General features: G+C 40.9%; 1 protein-coding gene across 4 annotated transcripts in view; it reads right to left on the reverse strand.

Moving 5' to 3' along the window:
• wu:fb13g09 (ATP-binding cassette sub-family C member 5) overlaps positions 1–16789 on the reverse strand; it is a 59103-nt gene that overhangs the window by 7508 nt on the left and 34806 nt on the right. For all 4 annotated transcript variants that reach the window (XM_061834989.1, XM_061834991.1, XM_061834988.1 and 1 more), the window contains 10 exons: positions 16524–16653; positions 15505–15658; positions 11802–11930; positions 11380–11566; positions 9812–9901; positions 5069–5258; positions 4837–4996; positions 3552–3630; positions 3358–3471; positions 1015–1179 (listed from right to left, as the gene is read on the reverse strand). In XM_061834989.1, the coding sequence (XP_061690973.1) occupies positions 1015–1179; positions 3358–3471; positions 3552–3630; positions 4837–4996; positions 5069–5258; positions 9812–9901; positions 11380–11566; positions 11802–11930; positions 15505–15658; positions 16524–16653 (1398 nt within the window). The remainder of the gene's footprint in view (positions 1–1014; positions 1180–3357; positions 3472–3551; positions 3631–4836; positions 4997–5068; positions 5259–9811; positions 9902–11379; positions 11567–11801; positions 11931–15504; positions 15659–16523; positions 16654–16789) is intronic.

Raw genomic sequence — 16789 nt, forward strand, 5'->3', positions numbered from 1 at the left:
ATGCAAGAAATATGAGTCCAACATGTTCAGATGCAACAGACGGAGTACTGAGGAGAGAAAAGTTTTGCAGGTGGCATTGTTGATACAGCGACAGAGGGAATTTCCTGTTTTTTATCGTCTATGGTCTGCCAATCATGCATCGGGCTGACTAATCATCTCTCAGTCCATCAAAGCAAATATGAGACAAAGTCATCATCAACACTGATAAACTGCACTAAGCATAAGCAACGTTATTTACGTTACTATCTGTGAACCTACTGTACTCTGGAACACCCTGTCACATGCCACAGGGCACCAAAGCCCTGCTTAATATGGAAGCAGTAAATGGTGTAAAAGGAAGTCTTGTTGAAGTGATTACAGTACATGCTTCTTTGTATGTTGGGGAGGTGAAAAGTTTAGCTGAGGTTGTTAGCGGAAGTTACAAAGAGTTGTTATACCCACACACACACACATACGCATACGCACATACACACACACACACACACACACACACACACACACACACACACACACACACACACACACACACACACACACTTCTAATGATTTTAGTTCACAAAAAATAAGCCATTTATTTTTAAGGGTAATGTTAAATGACTTTGAAATAATACTAGACTGTTTTGCAATCATATTTTGCGATATATGTGAGCTTTTAATAGACTGTAGGCGTGGTGTATACTATTTTCTTTTTTTTTTTTTTTGCTATTCTTGGCAGGTATCAGTCTCTATCTCCCCCAAATAAATTCCCACTGAGCTGAAGTCTCACACATTACACATCATGAGAATGTTTAGTTTGATTTTTTAGGCATTATTTTCTAGAACATTTTGGTTTGCTCTTTTGGACCGTTCCACTGTACACTTGGGAATGTTTTTTACTCTTTGAACTAATCTAATTAGCGCCATCATTTGCATCCAGCCTATGATAGCTGCTTGAACACAAGAATGTGGCTGTTAAGTGTTCATTGCCATCAGGTCTGTTTCAATGTGCTATTGGCTTTGTCAATGGTGTCGCACCTGGCCGTCATTCATGACCATGACTTTGCTGCAGTTCATCACAGTGTTGAGGCGATGGGCGATGATGAGGCGCGTGCAGCTGCGAAATTCACAGCGAATGGTCTCTTGGATCAGGCTGTCAGTCTCTGTGTCGATGGCCGCTGTTGCCTCGTCCAGCACGAGGATCTAAGACAATACGGCAAATGTTTAAGAGCATATTAGAGAAGACATTTTATCTGCTTGTATTAGGTCTGAACTATATATAGCACAGTGATATGTATTTATGCAGATTCAGGATATTAATATATGTATTAATCTCAAAACTAATAACAATATATATTTTCCATGCTTGCAACTGCATGATCATCTTATTTTTATGCCTGTCCTTGAATATAATACTTAGGCCAGTGGATCACGAACCTTAATTCATGCTTGTCACGGATCAACAGCTAATCAACAGCTAACAGCCAATGACAAACCTCAGAGTGTTGGAGCAATGAGGCAGGCACATGCACAAACTTCCTGGACGGTGAAAATATAAAGAGCGGAAGGTATCAACAGAACTCGACTGATTAAGTGGCCAAAAATGAGTCATCTTCCATTATTTAGAGATATGTTGTACCTGTATTTACAGAAAAAAATATTTCTAAATAAGAGCAAGGTGCAGGTCATGCTCATTTGCAATGAAGCAAGCAGGAACAGCAATGTTACTTTCCACCATGTGGACAAGGTTTTTAGTAAATTGAGCAACACTATAAATGGTGAGCAGTCTTTTCTGGCGCCAGAAATAACTGATAGTTCTAGTATTACCCTCAAATAATCTGTACAAGTTGCGCTGCTGCACTCGAGCGTTACAAGAATGAAATCGCACACTGATACATTCCACACGGACATTGTTCAATAAATATTGCATTTGGATGTGTTGTCTTTGATGAGTATAAAGTACTACACAATGGTTCCAAGTTCCACCAGGTGCACCAAAATATATTTTAAAGCACAGTTGCAGCAAAACATATTTTTAAAGCAGAGCTGCAATAAAACATCTGATTTCTACTTTAGTTATTGGTAACTTTTTTAGCCTGAATACAAATAATTGTGTCTCTCGAGTGCCTGCCACGTACCAAGTTTGAAATGAAACAACAAAGTAAATCTTTTGTTATCGGCCAAATTCTGACATTGTGTCTTACGTAACATAATTTACAATCTAATTTACATTATAATGGCTCCCTCACCAATTTTCTCCATTTCAGATAACATTAGCTAGGATCCTGAGCCATTTTCATGTGGTCGTCAGATCTGAGTAGTAAAATCCTTAAATCAGCAAGCAATTGTCATTCATTTGTCGTCTGGACCTGGAGGGGTGAGCATTTGAGCATTTGATCCCAGATGCCACTAGAGTTGTTGCAAATTGCTTTTTATCGTAAATAATCACAAAATATTGTGTTTATTGAGGGAGTGCCAAATACAGTATAACGTATCGAATTGTTTTTATTTTTTAGGTACCATGAAAAACCCAAATGGAACAAGAACAAAGAAAGTGGATTGTATAGCAGTATTGGACGAGTACCAATAATGGCAGTATAGTAATTTCAAGCAAAGGAAGGATGCAAAAAAGTGCCTGTGAGGGAAGGGAAGAAGAAATGAAGGAAGGAAGGAGTCACCAAGGAACAAAGCAAAAAGCAGTTGTTAGGTGGAAAGAAGGTAAAGCAGGGAGTGAGAAAAGCAAATTTAAATCAACAGAAGGAAGAATTTAAGGATGCATGAAGAAAAAAAAACAGGAAGGAAGGAGGGGCGGAATGTGGAAATCAAGAGAGGAAGTAGATGAAACCAATGAAAGGAAGGATTTTAGGATGCATCAACAAAAACCTGGTCGATGGGAAGGAAGGCAGAAAAGACAGAATGAAAGAAAGAAAGGGGCCAACAAAGGAATGAATAAGGTCAGGAAAGAAAAGAAAAAAGAAGGTCTTAGGTGCAACAAAAGGAGGTAAAGAAGGGATGTAGGAAAGTAGGCTTAGGGACGCAGGAAGGAATGTAAAGATTTGATGATACTGTACTTGGAAATAATTGTCATGGCAATATGTCACTGACAATAACCATCGACTGGCAGTTAGCATGCCACTTCAGCCCAAATGCCGAAGTTGTGGATGCCAAGTCCTTCAAGCATGTTAAAGAGCGATAATGCACACGACTATGGGCAATGTAGTCAATGTAGCTAGCTGTGGACTTAAAGTTACTGAGCAGGATGTGAAAAATGGTTGTTCTTTTTTAAAAATTATCTAGTGCTAGTATAAAATGACCCTTTGAACTATACATTCCAAGCAAGTGTCGAGCGGTGAATGTGGAATATTACAAAACAATCATTACCTTGCTCTTGCGCAGCAGTGCTCTGGCCACGCAGAGGAGTTGCCGCTCTCCCACTGAGAAGTTCTCGCCGTTCTCCATCACCTCAGAGTGGAGGGAGTGAGGCAGCTGGCTCACCTAAGGAGGGTAGCGATCACACAGGGTGACAGTGGAGGCTCATTTACTCTGTAATATTTGCATGACGTGTCATCACTCACCATCTCTTTGATATGAGTCTTCTCCAGTGCTTCCCATATCTGCAAGTCTGAATATTGATCCCATGGGTCTAAATTTGTCCTGTTGCACAAATACCCATTTAATTAAAGACACTCAGAACTCAAACATTTTCCAATTGCAGAAACAATTATACGGCATGGTGGATGGTTAGCACATCTCCCTCACAGTTCTGAGAACCTGGTTCAAATCCCGGCACCGCCTATGTGGAGTTTGCGTGTTCTCCCTGTATCTGTGTGGGTTTTCTCCGGACACCCGCCTTCCTCCCACATCCCAGAAACATGCATGGTAGGTTGATTGAAGCCTCTCAAATTTTCTGTAGGTGTGAATGTGACTGAATGGTTGTTTGTTGTATGTGATCTGCAATTGGCTGGCGACCAATTCCGGGTGTACCCCAGCTCAAGCACAAAGATCGCTGGGATAGGCCCTAGTGCACCTCACCCTAGTGAGGATAAGTGGTACAGAACATGGGTTGATGGATAAACAGATATGGTAACATACTAGGGAAGCATAATGAATAGTGGCTAGTACAGCCCCCTCAAAGTTCTGAGATGCAGGGTTTGAATTTGCAGCTTTCTTTTACCATTGAAATGATATGTATAGAGGTTTTTCCACCAAGCAGCCCAGGAAGTTTTAGGTACTGGTAGCAAAAGGTTCCCGTGGATCATGTGGTTTGTGTTTCCATCACACTAGTTCAGGAGAGCTTAAGCAAATGAGGTTGATATTGCTCATTGCTGACAATTACTGGATCAAAAATGATTGTATAGAAATGACAAAGTTGGGACAAAGAGAATATCCCAAATTTTTGTGATGCATTTCTTTACTGCAAATTGACGTTCTTATTAAAAGTGCAAAAATAACTTTCCGTGTCAAGAGTTAATGCAGTGTTCTGTCACAAATAGCGAAAATCTGTGAATAATTACTGCCAAACCCCAAAATGGTTTATAGTTACTTATAAATGTCAGAAAATGGCTCCAAACCATTTGTTTTGTCCAAATGAAGTGCCTCAACTCACTTCAACATATTTTCTTGGCACAAAAAATGCCACAAGGTATCAGACCAGTTCTCTTATTGGTTTGGCTTGACTACCAAATAGGTGGCTAAGTATTCTTGGGCTCCTGCATAATCTAGTTAATTGTATATGCCATAATGAACCTTGAAATGTTGTGTGTTGACAGTTATAAAGGATGTTTTAATAAACTAAAATCTATTTTTATCAGATAGCAAAGTATGAACTATGCTCGAGCAAATATTTCATCAGTGTATCACCTGACAGTGCCGATAAACAGCACAGGCTCTTGAGGGATGATGGCTAGTTTGCTCCGCAGGTCGTCCAGGCCAATTTGGGCAATATTGACTCCGTCAATGATGATGGACCCCTTCGCTAGCTCCACTAGTCTGAATAGAGCCAGACCCAGAGAAGACTTCCCTGTTGGGGATAAGGTATCAATATGATGGCGAAATAGTTTTAAAAAACAGATGAACACTGTGGGGTAACAACCTGATCCGGTGCGACCCACGATGCCGATGGCCTCCTCAGGCTGGACACTGAAAGACAGACCCTTCAGCACCAACGGCAGGCCATCACGGTAGCGCATATCCACGTTGTGAAAGCGGATCTCCCCTTGCTCGGGCCAGGATAGAGGTGGAGCATTTGATGGGCTTTTGCAGGGCGCTTCACTTTCTAGAGACTGGGACGCACACCAACGCAGGCTCGTGAACAGTGAAGTCAATGAATTGCGTTTTCTTTGAAAGCGTAAGGAACACTGCTAGATTAGTAGATAAGCTAACTAATTGACAATAATTGAGAATCTATTAATTGTTTGGAGGCAGTGTTTAATGTAAAACTATACACCCTCTGATTTCAGCCTCTCAACAGTAAACAGTTTTCATAAAAGCAGAGTGATTATTTTTGTTTTTAATCAAAAAGGATATTTGCAAACATTAACTTTTCTTTGGAAAACAATGTTCAACATTTTTATGAAGCTTTATACTGTACCTGACAGAAATGGGAGTAAGGAATGGCAAACACATTTATTGTTCATGGTATTTATACTATTTTTTAAGAGAGCAAGGCCATACATTTAAAACCAGGCATGAGCAAAGTATGGTAGAATGTAAGTTTGTTGCATTAAATCAGCTATTTGGTTAACTAAAATGTATCAATTCATTTGCTATCCACTTATCATTAAATCATTGCTTGATTGAATTGTAAAAAATACAATTTAAATGTGTGTGGAATAAACAACTGTATATATACATTTAACATTTTATTTGATGAATTTCATTAACACGAGAATTAAGAATTTTACTCTTAAACAAAAATATTTCTCTCCAAGCCAGAGTCTCTGCTTGTGTCATCACATTATCTTGTGTTTTGGCTGTTTGGTTTTGGCACTGCACTTTGGTGGCATTTTTGGTCAAAGATATTCAGTGGAATAACACGATGGCTCAGCTGGTAAAATGTTGGCCTCACAGTTCTGAGGTCCTGGGTTCCCCGCTTGTGTGGAGTTTGCATGTTCTCCCCGGGCACTCCAGTTTTTTACCACATCCAAAAACATGCAAGATTGAAAATTGCCCTTAGGTGTGATTGTGAGTGCGGCTGTTTGTCTCAATGTGCCCTGAGATTGGCTGGCAACCAGTTCAGGATGTACACCGCCTCCTGCCCATTGACAGCTGGGATAGGCTCCAGCACTGCCCGCGACCCTTGTGAGGATAAGCGGCAAAGAAAATGGATGGATGGATTTTCAGTGGCTGTTATGTCAGAAGTCAAAATTATACTTTCCCACCCCTGATTCTATAATGATTCTGATTCCTGATTCTGGTAATGCGCAACAAAAAACATTTGTCAGCTGGGGAAAAAACTTAAATAATTTAAACATTACATCAGCAAATCACACTTCAGCTCATTGAGCAGCTATACTTTTGCTCTTTTATTTTTATTTTACTTTATTTCGTGATGATTCCGACAGACATGCAATGTAAAACACCACTAAGTGACAGTATTGCTCTGAATAAACTTTCCAGGTCTGTCTTCATTAAGTGTTCAAATGATGAATAGTTTTAATTTATTTTAGTTTTATTTATTGATGCACTGGTGGCGCAGCTTTAGAGCGTTGGCCTCACAGTTCTGAGGTCCAGGGCTCAATCCCAGTCCCGCTTGTGTGAAGTTTGCATGTTCTCCCCGTGCCTGTTTTGAGTTTTCTCTGGGCACTCCGGTTTCCTCCCACATCCCAAAAACATGCAACATTACCAGTAATTGGACACTCTAAATTGCCCCTAGGTGTGATTGTGAGTGTCTGTCTGTCTGTCTCCATGTACCCTGCAATTGGTTGGCAACCAGTTCAGTTCAGGGTGCACCCTGCATCCTGCTCAATGACAGCTCGGATAGCCTTGTGAGGATAAGCGGTGAAGAAAATTGATTGTGGATGGATGGATGGATATTGATGCACTGAATTTTCAACAACTGAAAAAGGCCCAAAAGTGCCTGTCCCAGGCAAGAGGCGGGGTACACCCTCAACTGGTTGCCTGCCAGTCACTGTGTTACATTATTACTATAAATAAAAACTAAAACATTACATTAATAATTACAAGCTAACATTTATTAGTCCCACAATGGGAAAACTTGCATCATTTCAGCTGCAGAGAGTAGATGCAGGAAATACAAAAACAGCATGAAAGAAGACATTTGGCTGTAACTGCAGCTGCTATTACAAGGTTGATGCAATAGATACATTAAAAAAAGAAATACTGAACCCATCTTTATTTACAGTTATGGAGTAATGACTGTATATAATGTTGTGCTTGTGAACAGTGCGTGGAATTATTTTATCCAATTACATAATATGGTGCAATAACTGTCCAATGATAATGTTCTTGACATAATTTTAAAAATATGAAAGGAAACTCTAGAAATTGTTCAGGAAGTAAAGGTTGGCAGCTCCACAGTCATAGCCATAACATAAATTTTACGAGTAACTGGCTCGGTAATTTCTTTGTTTTGGTTTTCGGCCTCGGTTTCCTCATTTTCAGTTTAGACCAATTATTTTAATTTAGGTGCATCAATAGTTTTATTATATCATGATTACCTTGATATTTGGCCTCACATTTCTGAGGATGGGGGTTCAAATCCCAGCCCCTCTGTCTGGAGTTTGCATATTCTCCCCTTGCCCGTGTGGGTTTTCTCTGGGCACCCCAGTTTCCTCCCACATCCCAAAACATGCATTAATTGAAGACTCGAAATTGCCCCTAGGTGTGATTGTGAGTGTGATTGTTGCCAGTCTCTATGTGCCATGTGAAGACGAGTTTAGGGTGTACCCCGCCTCCTGCCCGAAGTGAGCTTGAATAGGCTCCACCACTCCTATGACACTTTTAAAGATAAGGCGTTCAGAAAATGGATGGCTGGGTGATTTCCACTGTATTTTCAACTTTTGAGGTTCCACAGTAATACAGTGAAGAAAATAAGTATTTGAACACCTTGCTATATTACAAGTTCTCCCACTTAGAAAATCATGGAGGGGCCTGAAATTTTCATCGTAGGTGCATATCCGCTGTGAGAGAGATATTCTAAAAAGAAAAATCCAGAAATCCCAATGTATAATTTTTTTAATGATTTATTTGTGTGCTACAGCTGCAAATGAGTATTTGAACACCTGAGAAAACCAATGTGAATATTTGGTACAGTAGCCTTTGTTTGCAATTACAGAGGTCAAACATTTCCTGCAGTTGTTCACCAGGTTTGCAGACACTGCAGGAGGGATTTTGGCCCACTCCTCCACACAGAACTTCTCCAGATCAGACAGGTTTCTGGGCTGTCGCTGAGAAACACAGAGTTTCAGCTCCCTCCAAAGATTTTTTATTGGGTTTAGGTCTGGAGACTGGCTAGGCCATGCCAGAACCTTGATATGCTTCTTACGGAGCCACTTCTTGGTTTTCCTGGCTGTGTGGTTTTAGTCATTGTCATGTTGAAAGACCCAGCCACAACCCATATTCAATGTTCTGACTGAGGGAAAGAGGTTGTTCCCCAAAATCTCGCAATACATGGCTGCAGTCATCCTCTCCTAAACACAGTGCAGTCATCCTGTACCAGGTGCAGAAAAACACCCCCAAAGCATGATGCTACCACCCCCATGCTTCACAGTGGGGATGGTGTTCTTGGGATGGAACTCATCATTCATCTTCCTCTAGACAAGGTTATTGGAATTATGACCAAAACGTTCAATTTTGGTCTCATCTGACCAAAAAACCTTCTCCCATGACTACTTTGTATTATCCAGATGGTCATTGGCAAATTTAAGACAGGCCTTGACGTGCTGGTTTAAGCAGGGGAACCTTCCGTGCCATGCGTGATTTCAAACCATGACGTCTTAGTGTATTACCAACAGTCACCTTGGAAACGGTGGTCCCAGCTCTTTTCAGGTCATTGACCAAGTCCTGTCGTGTAGTCTTGGGCTGATTCCTCACCTTTCTAAGGATAATTGAGACCGCACGAGTTGATATCTTTTATGGGGCTCCACTCAGATTGGGATTGACCGTCATATTTAGCTTCTAATGATTGCTCCAACAGTGGACCTTTTTTCACCTAGCTGCTTGGCAATTTCTCTGTAGCCCTTTCCAGCCATGTGGAGTTGTACAATTTCGTCTCTGGTGTCTTTGGACAGCTCTGGTCTAGGCCATGTGACAAGTTTGACTTTTACTGATTGTATGGGGTGGACAGGTGTCTTTATGCCGCGAACAACCTCACATAGGTGCATCTGATTCAGGATAATATATGGAGTGGAGATGGACTTTTAAAGGCGGACTAACAGGTCTTTGAGGGTCAGAATTCTAGCTGATGGGTGTTCAAATACTTGTTTGCAGCTGTATCACACAAATAAATCGCTGAAAAATCATACATTATGACTTCTGGAATTTTCTTTTTAGATTATCCCTCTCACAGTGGACATACAGCTATGATGAAAATTTCAGATCCCTCCATGATCTCCAAGTGGGAGAACTTGTAATATAGCAGGATTTTCAAATATTTATTTTCTTCACTGTAGTTGACGTGTATGACCAGGGAAATTTGGACTAATCCCGTGATGCCCACATGTCATTTTTAATAAAGCGCACAGGGCTGAGTGTTAAGTGTGTAATCTTGCCAACACACAAACATACATTCGAAAACCAGGTACAGGTATTTCAGTTCATGGCAGGAATCTGACTGTTTGGAGTTCCAGGGTACATCAGCATATGTGGCACTTACCTTTATGTAGTGATTGATCCTCTCTACTGATGTGAAGCGAGCTTCCGTCTCTGTGAGAAGCCTGACAGTAAACTGAAATAAGCCAGTCAGCTGCAGGTGAGAATGGGTGGGGTGAGGGAGAGAGATTAAGAGAATGGGAGAGCAGAGAGAGAGAGAGAGAGAGAGAGAGAGAGAGAGCGAGGGGGAGAGAGGGAGAGAAAATAGAGAGAGAGAGATGGTAAAAGACTGATACTGCTGTTTTCATTATTAAAAACACTTCAGCTTCCCATCAGTGCATCAAGATACACAGTAGTGGAAAGGTCTACTGTGGTGCAACATATGGTACTACTGTGTTATCGTCGTTGTTTGGAGAAACTGAAGACACACTGACTGCACGGAGGTCAAGTTCGTAAACCACAGCATTGTCACTCAAATACATACAATGAATAATTGTTTGCTTTTCAAATAGCTAGACCTCTACCTGCAACTAGATACATGTATTTAAGTGTTAGTTTCCACTTGCGTATTTGGGGCAAATGAATGTGTCCCAAAATGTACAAGTCTAATGTCTATAGAGGGAGACACGAAAAATGTTATGGATGTAAGTTTATCAATCTCCATCTATAGCTTGTATCACAACTGAACACAAACAGCATGTTTCTACGTAGAAGTTGTTCAAGATGAACGTTAAATTGAATAAATGCCTCAGTTTTGAGAGAACAGGATTGTAAGTGGAATCATTTCAGTTTGCAAAGGATCATGAAAGAGCTAAACACTGCTGCTAACCAAAAGGGCAGCATGTACTGAGGCACAAAAAATTAAATAAGGTCTAGAGAGTTGTGGTGTAAACTGTAGACCATTGGTTTCGCTGCAACTCAAACATTGGATCGCCGTTGAATGGAATCGCAACATTGCAGATGTAACAGCCAAACAAAAATGCACGAGATTTCACAAAAAATAAAAACTTTTTGGGTTTTGTGAGAAAGCAAGACCCACTACCGCCAAGCCAATACAGTACACAAAGCTTTTCAATAGCCGACGCCAAGTATTCTCCAAAGCAAGTCGTTTTTTGAAGACATTACCATTATACAACCTTGGGAAACACTCTGCAAAGATTCGCGCATATCCAAAAGCGTTTCTAATTCTACAGCTTTCTGAGTTCACAGATTGGCAGTGAAACAGAATTTTTAAGTGTGTAGTGTTTTCTGTTGAGATAATCAGCGCACACAACATATATATATGACCAAAGCTATTATTTTCATGTGTGCGCTCTGTCGTCTTCTTCTTTTCTTTTCGGCTTGTCCCGTTAGGGGTCGCCACAGCCCGTCATCTTAAATGAACGTACATTTGTACCAGATAAAAAAAAACAATATTGGAAAATTCTTTGTGTACCAGGGTTGAGTTTCAAAGCTGTCATGTGACTGTGTTGAACATTTGGCTCATGTTACGCTTTTAGCAAGTTTTAATGGATGGCGCCTGTTGTTTGAGCTCTAAAGAGTATCTCTAGTATGTGAGACCTCATTAGTCATGTGAGAAAAGGCTCAGGTGTCATGTTGCTGAGTGGTAACATGAGGAAATAATTTACGAACCTGCACCGCATATGATATAGCAAGGCCTGCATAGGCTGGAGGTATCTGCTGGTGCATGAAAACAATGAGGAGTGCTACAGCAGTGATGAGCAAGATGCTGATGAGGTCGAGGCGCACTGCCAGCCAACGCATAGCGCAACTGAAGAGGTAGTTGGAGGCCTGGTTGGTGTCCAGCAATTCCTGATATCTGGCAAACCGAAGCAAAAAAAAAAAAAAAAAAAATTTAATCCCTTCTGGGTGAGGGCAAATCTCCTTTTATCAGTGCATGTGGGACGCTTCCTCCTTTCATTTGGTGCCTTTACATACCTTGGAGAAATACTACCAGCAAAGACAAAAGGAAACACTTTAATGATCTCCACTGGGGAAGTTGAGGCTAAAGAAAGTAAGAGAAAGCCCACTTGGCAGACATTAAATAAGCTCACCTTTGGAGGAAGTCACGCTTTCTTCCATAGGCGTGAATGGTCGAGAGGCCCTGGAGACTGCTGGCGATGTGGGAGGTGAATGGTGACTGGCTGATGTTTTCCAGTCGCTTCAGCTCACGAATCAAAACCCTGATGAACAAAATATAAAATACCAATTATTTACTTTAAATTGTTTTAAATCCAGATTCAATCTGGTTTGTAGTAATGCATTACTTTCCATCTATTGTGCCGCAACATAGTATTGCCTGCGCAAAGGATTATCTGGTGTGCCACAGGAAATTATCCAATTTAAGTCCCATAATTATTTATTTACTACAAATAATGTATCTTTGTTCATCTATGGGGAAGGCATAGTGAGCACCTGGTTAGCACATATGTCTCACAGTTCTGAAGAATCTGCCTGGGTGGAGTTTGCATGCTCTCCCTGGACCTGCATGGCTTGACTCCAGTTTCCTCCCACATTCCCAAAACATGCCTGGTAGGTAATCAAATCCTCTAAAGCCCATAGGTGTGGATGTGAGTGCAAATGGTTATTTGGAATAGGCTGCAGTTCACCCGCTACCCTAGTGAGAATAAGTGGTACAGAGATAGTGTTCCGTGAAATTATTTTTCTAATGAGATCCAATACAACAAGAGCCCTATCTAACATCCAGCCATCAATTTTCCGAGTCGCTTACCCTCACAAGGGTCGCGGGAGTTCTGGAGCCAATCCCAGCCGCTATCGGGCAGGAGGCGGGGTACACCATAAACTGGTTGCCAGCCAATCGCAGGGCACATGGAGATAGACAACCACACCTAGGGGCAATTTAGATTCTCCAATGAATGCATGTTTTTGGGCTGTGGGGGGGAAACCAGAGTGCCCAGAGAAAACCCACACAGAAACAGAGAGAACATGCAAACTTCACACAGACGGGACCGGGATTTGAATCCCAGTCCTCAGAACTGTGAGGCCAACGCTCTACAGCTGCGCCCCCATGCTGCCACACCCGCAAATCATACTAGGAAAAGCGGGACAGAAATAGATGGATAGATAGTGAAGTGTATAGCTCAGTTTCCTTTTTTTCTTCTTCACGTTTGTATCATTGCCAAAGCTTGCTCATAATTCAAATTTGGAATCAACACAAAGCAAAAAAATTGACCAAGCGACAGGTTGTGACTCAAAAACTCATAAAAATAGGCACTTGTAAGTAAAGCTATTGAGGTATAGTTGTACCTGTCAGGCAAGCAACAATTTCTATCCAGACTATAGAATCCATCACAAAACTGTCATGCCTTTCCAGTGGGAAAATGCTAGGTTTCACTGGCAATATATGATTTACAGTACCGAGTAAGATCTCAGAAATACAGACATCTTGTCAAGACATCAGTGCTAAAAAAAATACCCTTGAAAAGTAAGGGATTGGAATGATCAGGAATGACAACTGACTGTGGAGCTTTTCTATCCTTACATGTTTTTTCTTGGTGAGTTCTATTTTTCTCCATTATCATGTGTGATTTTTGGAGAATCATCACACAGATGGCCAAGCAATGGGGAACACTAGACACCACAACGTAGTTTGAGCGAGATTTATTGACGAAAGGTGGGAGGAGTTACTATCTACAGTACTTTCAGAGGCCCGGGCTAGAAGAAATGGACGTTATGGATGTGAATAGCAAATCTGCCATGAATCATTTGCTTTTCTCATAAAAGCCGTGAAAAGAGAAACAACAAACATGACACTTTGCCTCTCGGAAGCATTGATCCTAACACAACATGTTTACGCTCTGGGCAGTTTCATTTCAAAATTTAATAATGAAAAAAAAATGCTTTTGATGTGGGTAATTTTAGCGGGAGTTTGATGTAACATGACCATACTTCCCGGGAAGATCGCTTTAAAAATCGCCAAGGGTGATCATTACTTATTTGCACATTGGGATCCCTCTTGAGTGCACCACACTTGAAATAAAAGTCAGTTTATCATGTCTTTTTTAAGTGAGGTAAGGATAACTGTATCAGACCTATATTAAAAAAAACTGAGTTTATGACTCATGTTTAGTTATCATCCAGAGGCTTGTGCAGTCATTCGGACCTGGGCTGTGAATTTAGATCTATTCAAACTTGTCTTGTTGACAGTCATTAGCACATAGAATGACATTTATCATTGACAGACCCTGATGCTTATCTGCTGATGCAAAACAAGGTGCTACAAAGGTTGTTTCATCAATTTGCAGGACTGATTGTGTGCTCTTTAGTAGAACAATCACTGAGTGTGCTGGGTTGACACTCAATGAACAAAGTGGAAACCTGTTCTTGTACCCTTCTTTCTGAACAGGTCATCTATCACAGGGGTGTCACAGACCACTTTGTAGTTATGGTTTCCCTGAGAGGGCCGTTATTCTTTAATCGCCTCATCATATTTAGACATGAAATTTATGAACAAGTTTTGGAGTCAGAAATGAAAGGTAATGGTTTTTTTTCCCAAGTGTTGTTTATGTTTGGTAACACAAAAATGCTTATAACATCAACCATTTCTATGTATGAGAATTTTAAATTTTAACAAGGATCATGGAAGTTGATACACATGATTTCCATTTGCAGGCCACATAAAATCATATGGTGGGCCAGATCTCACCCCCGGGCCTTGAGTTCGACACCTGTAATCTATCATATTCATGAGAAATCATCTTGGATTACCCAAAGAAAGAAATTACATTGATTATTAGTGGGAGATTCTTCCAAATGTCTAGCATTAGTTTTACAAAGACAGAAAGTGGATGCATATTGTGCTATGGTTCATAAAGGGCAAAGGATAGCCATGAATAATCTGTATGAATTACAATCTTTTTTCAAAGAGATTTTTAGGGCGGTAAATTTAATTTAAATGTCCCATATTTTTCCAAAACAATTATTTATTGTATTTGGGATATAAAATTGCCTCTACGGTGCTCCAGTAAACAAGAAATATAAATTGAAATCATCCACGCATTCCTGAGTTCCAGACATTTTTCTGAGGAATGGTGGCAGCAGGCAAGAGAACAACTCCAGATAGATCTATAAGAGCTGTATGAAGTGGCTCGGGGGAGGGAAGTATGGCCTTCCCTGCTGGAGCCGCTGCCCTCGTGCCCTAAATCTGGATAAGCAGAAGAAAATGAATGGATGTCTGGATGAATTCATCAATAATAAACCTTCATTTGGGCTACATCAAGTCGGTAAAAGAACAGACTTTGTGCTTTCTCTACATATAGTTCTATTTTGAACTGTGGTCAGTGGATTGTGGCACGATGAGGACAGAAAACAGGGACTGCAATGACCACATGGACGCATTTTGTTTCTAAATTCCCTTTGATTTCAATCAGCACAACAGCAGAATCAGTTTTACGACATTTGAGACCCTTTCTCAAGATACAAGGGAGCAGTTGATCATCCTCGACTGCACAATTTCTGCGGAGCATCAGAAAAAGTGCCTGCCTGCTTTAAACCATTTACAACAAAGGGTAAGATGTGGAAAAAAAGGAACCAGTTATTGAGCAGTTGGCACCGTTGGAAATAAAGATAACACGATGTGCTCTTACTGCATCCAAGAGAACTTGCGCGTACAAGCTATCTGCATTATCTAATCCATAATCATGAGATATAACTCTCGGCTGGCCAATTTTACAAGCCCTTAACACTGTCAAACTAAAACATTGGTGCAAGAGAGATGAGAATGAGAGTCTGACTGACCTGGAAACACGGTTGACAAAGCAAAGGAAGGCTCCCAGGGGCAGGACAGAGATGAAAAACCAGGGAAAGACGATACCAACCATTGCCAGGCAAAACAGCACCAGCGTGAGGTTCTGTAGCAGCATTTCAGCTTGCATGGTAAGGCGCACATCCACTTTGAAGAGAAAACATGACCAGCGTAAGACAAAGAGCCGAAGCTACAAAGTCTGATGTCTGAAAGCTTTTTGGGAGGAAGATAGGCCTTAATTTTTGGAGGGATTTTGATCCAAATAGGTGGCATCAGAATCACAAAAGCCGCAGATGCTAGATCTTATTTCAGGCAGCATCAAAAGAGTCATCTTTTCTTTTTGCTTTTTTGTTTGGCATTTTTTTAGCTTCAGTTCAGCATCAGCGAACGTTTACAGTGTCATGTACTCATGTGGATGCCTACATGGGTTTTCTCTGGTAGTCTGATTTCCTCTCACGTTCCAAAAACATGTATGGTAGGTTAACTGAAGACTCTAAATTGCCTGGAAATGTGAATGTGTGTCCGAATGGTAGTCTGTGTGTACCCTGCAATTGGCTGAATACGAGTTCACGGTCTATCCTGCTTCTTGCCCAGAGTCAACTGGGAAAGGCTCCAAAATCCCAGCGCCCCAAGTGAGGATAAAAGCAGTATGATAATGGATGGATGGATGAATGAATGGAGAGGATTGATTTCATTTCTTATTTATTTTATGCTACAGAAATGCAAAATAATATTTTTTGTGAGATTTTTACAACCATGCACTACCCATTTCTTGGCAAAATGCATCTTTTCAGTGCTGTCATTTCCTCCTACATCATTTCCACTGCGCCCCCAACTGGGTCACTTGGGAAATTAGTCGGGCGTCCATGAAATATAAAAAAATATATATAAATAATGAAAAATACAGAAAGATCTGACAGGCTGAATCAGCTTTGTGTTAGCCACACTAGTAGTGGCGTGGTGAATATGACTTAAATTTAAAAATGTCCCGGATTACAGGTTGAAGACTCACCCTCATCCATGTCCCTGGAGAAGCGAGTCAGAATGCGGCCGAGTGGCGTGGTGTCAAAAAAGCACATGGGGCTGCGGAGGAGTCGTTGGAATAGTTTGTCATGGAGTGCAGAGGCTGCCTTCACCGTGCACTATCACCACAAACAACTCAAGTGAGAACCATGAGAGGTGATACATGGAAAATGTTCAACTTGAAGAAACATATACTAAGGAGACACTTGCGGCTTCAGTTAACACACGCTTTGTCACATTCAACACAAAAAGCAT

The sequence above is a fragment of the Syngnathoides biaculeatus genome, chromosome 11 (genome assembly GCF_019802595.1).
Source record: "Syngnathoides biaculeatus isolate LvHL_M chromosome 11, ASM1980259v1, whole genome shotgun sequence".
NCBI lineage: Eukaryota > Metazoa > Chordata > Actinopteri > Syngnathiformes > Syngnathidae > Syngnathoides > Syngnathoides biaculeatus.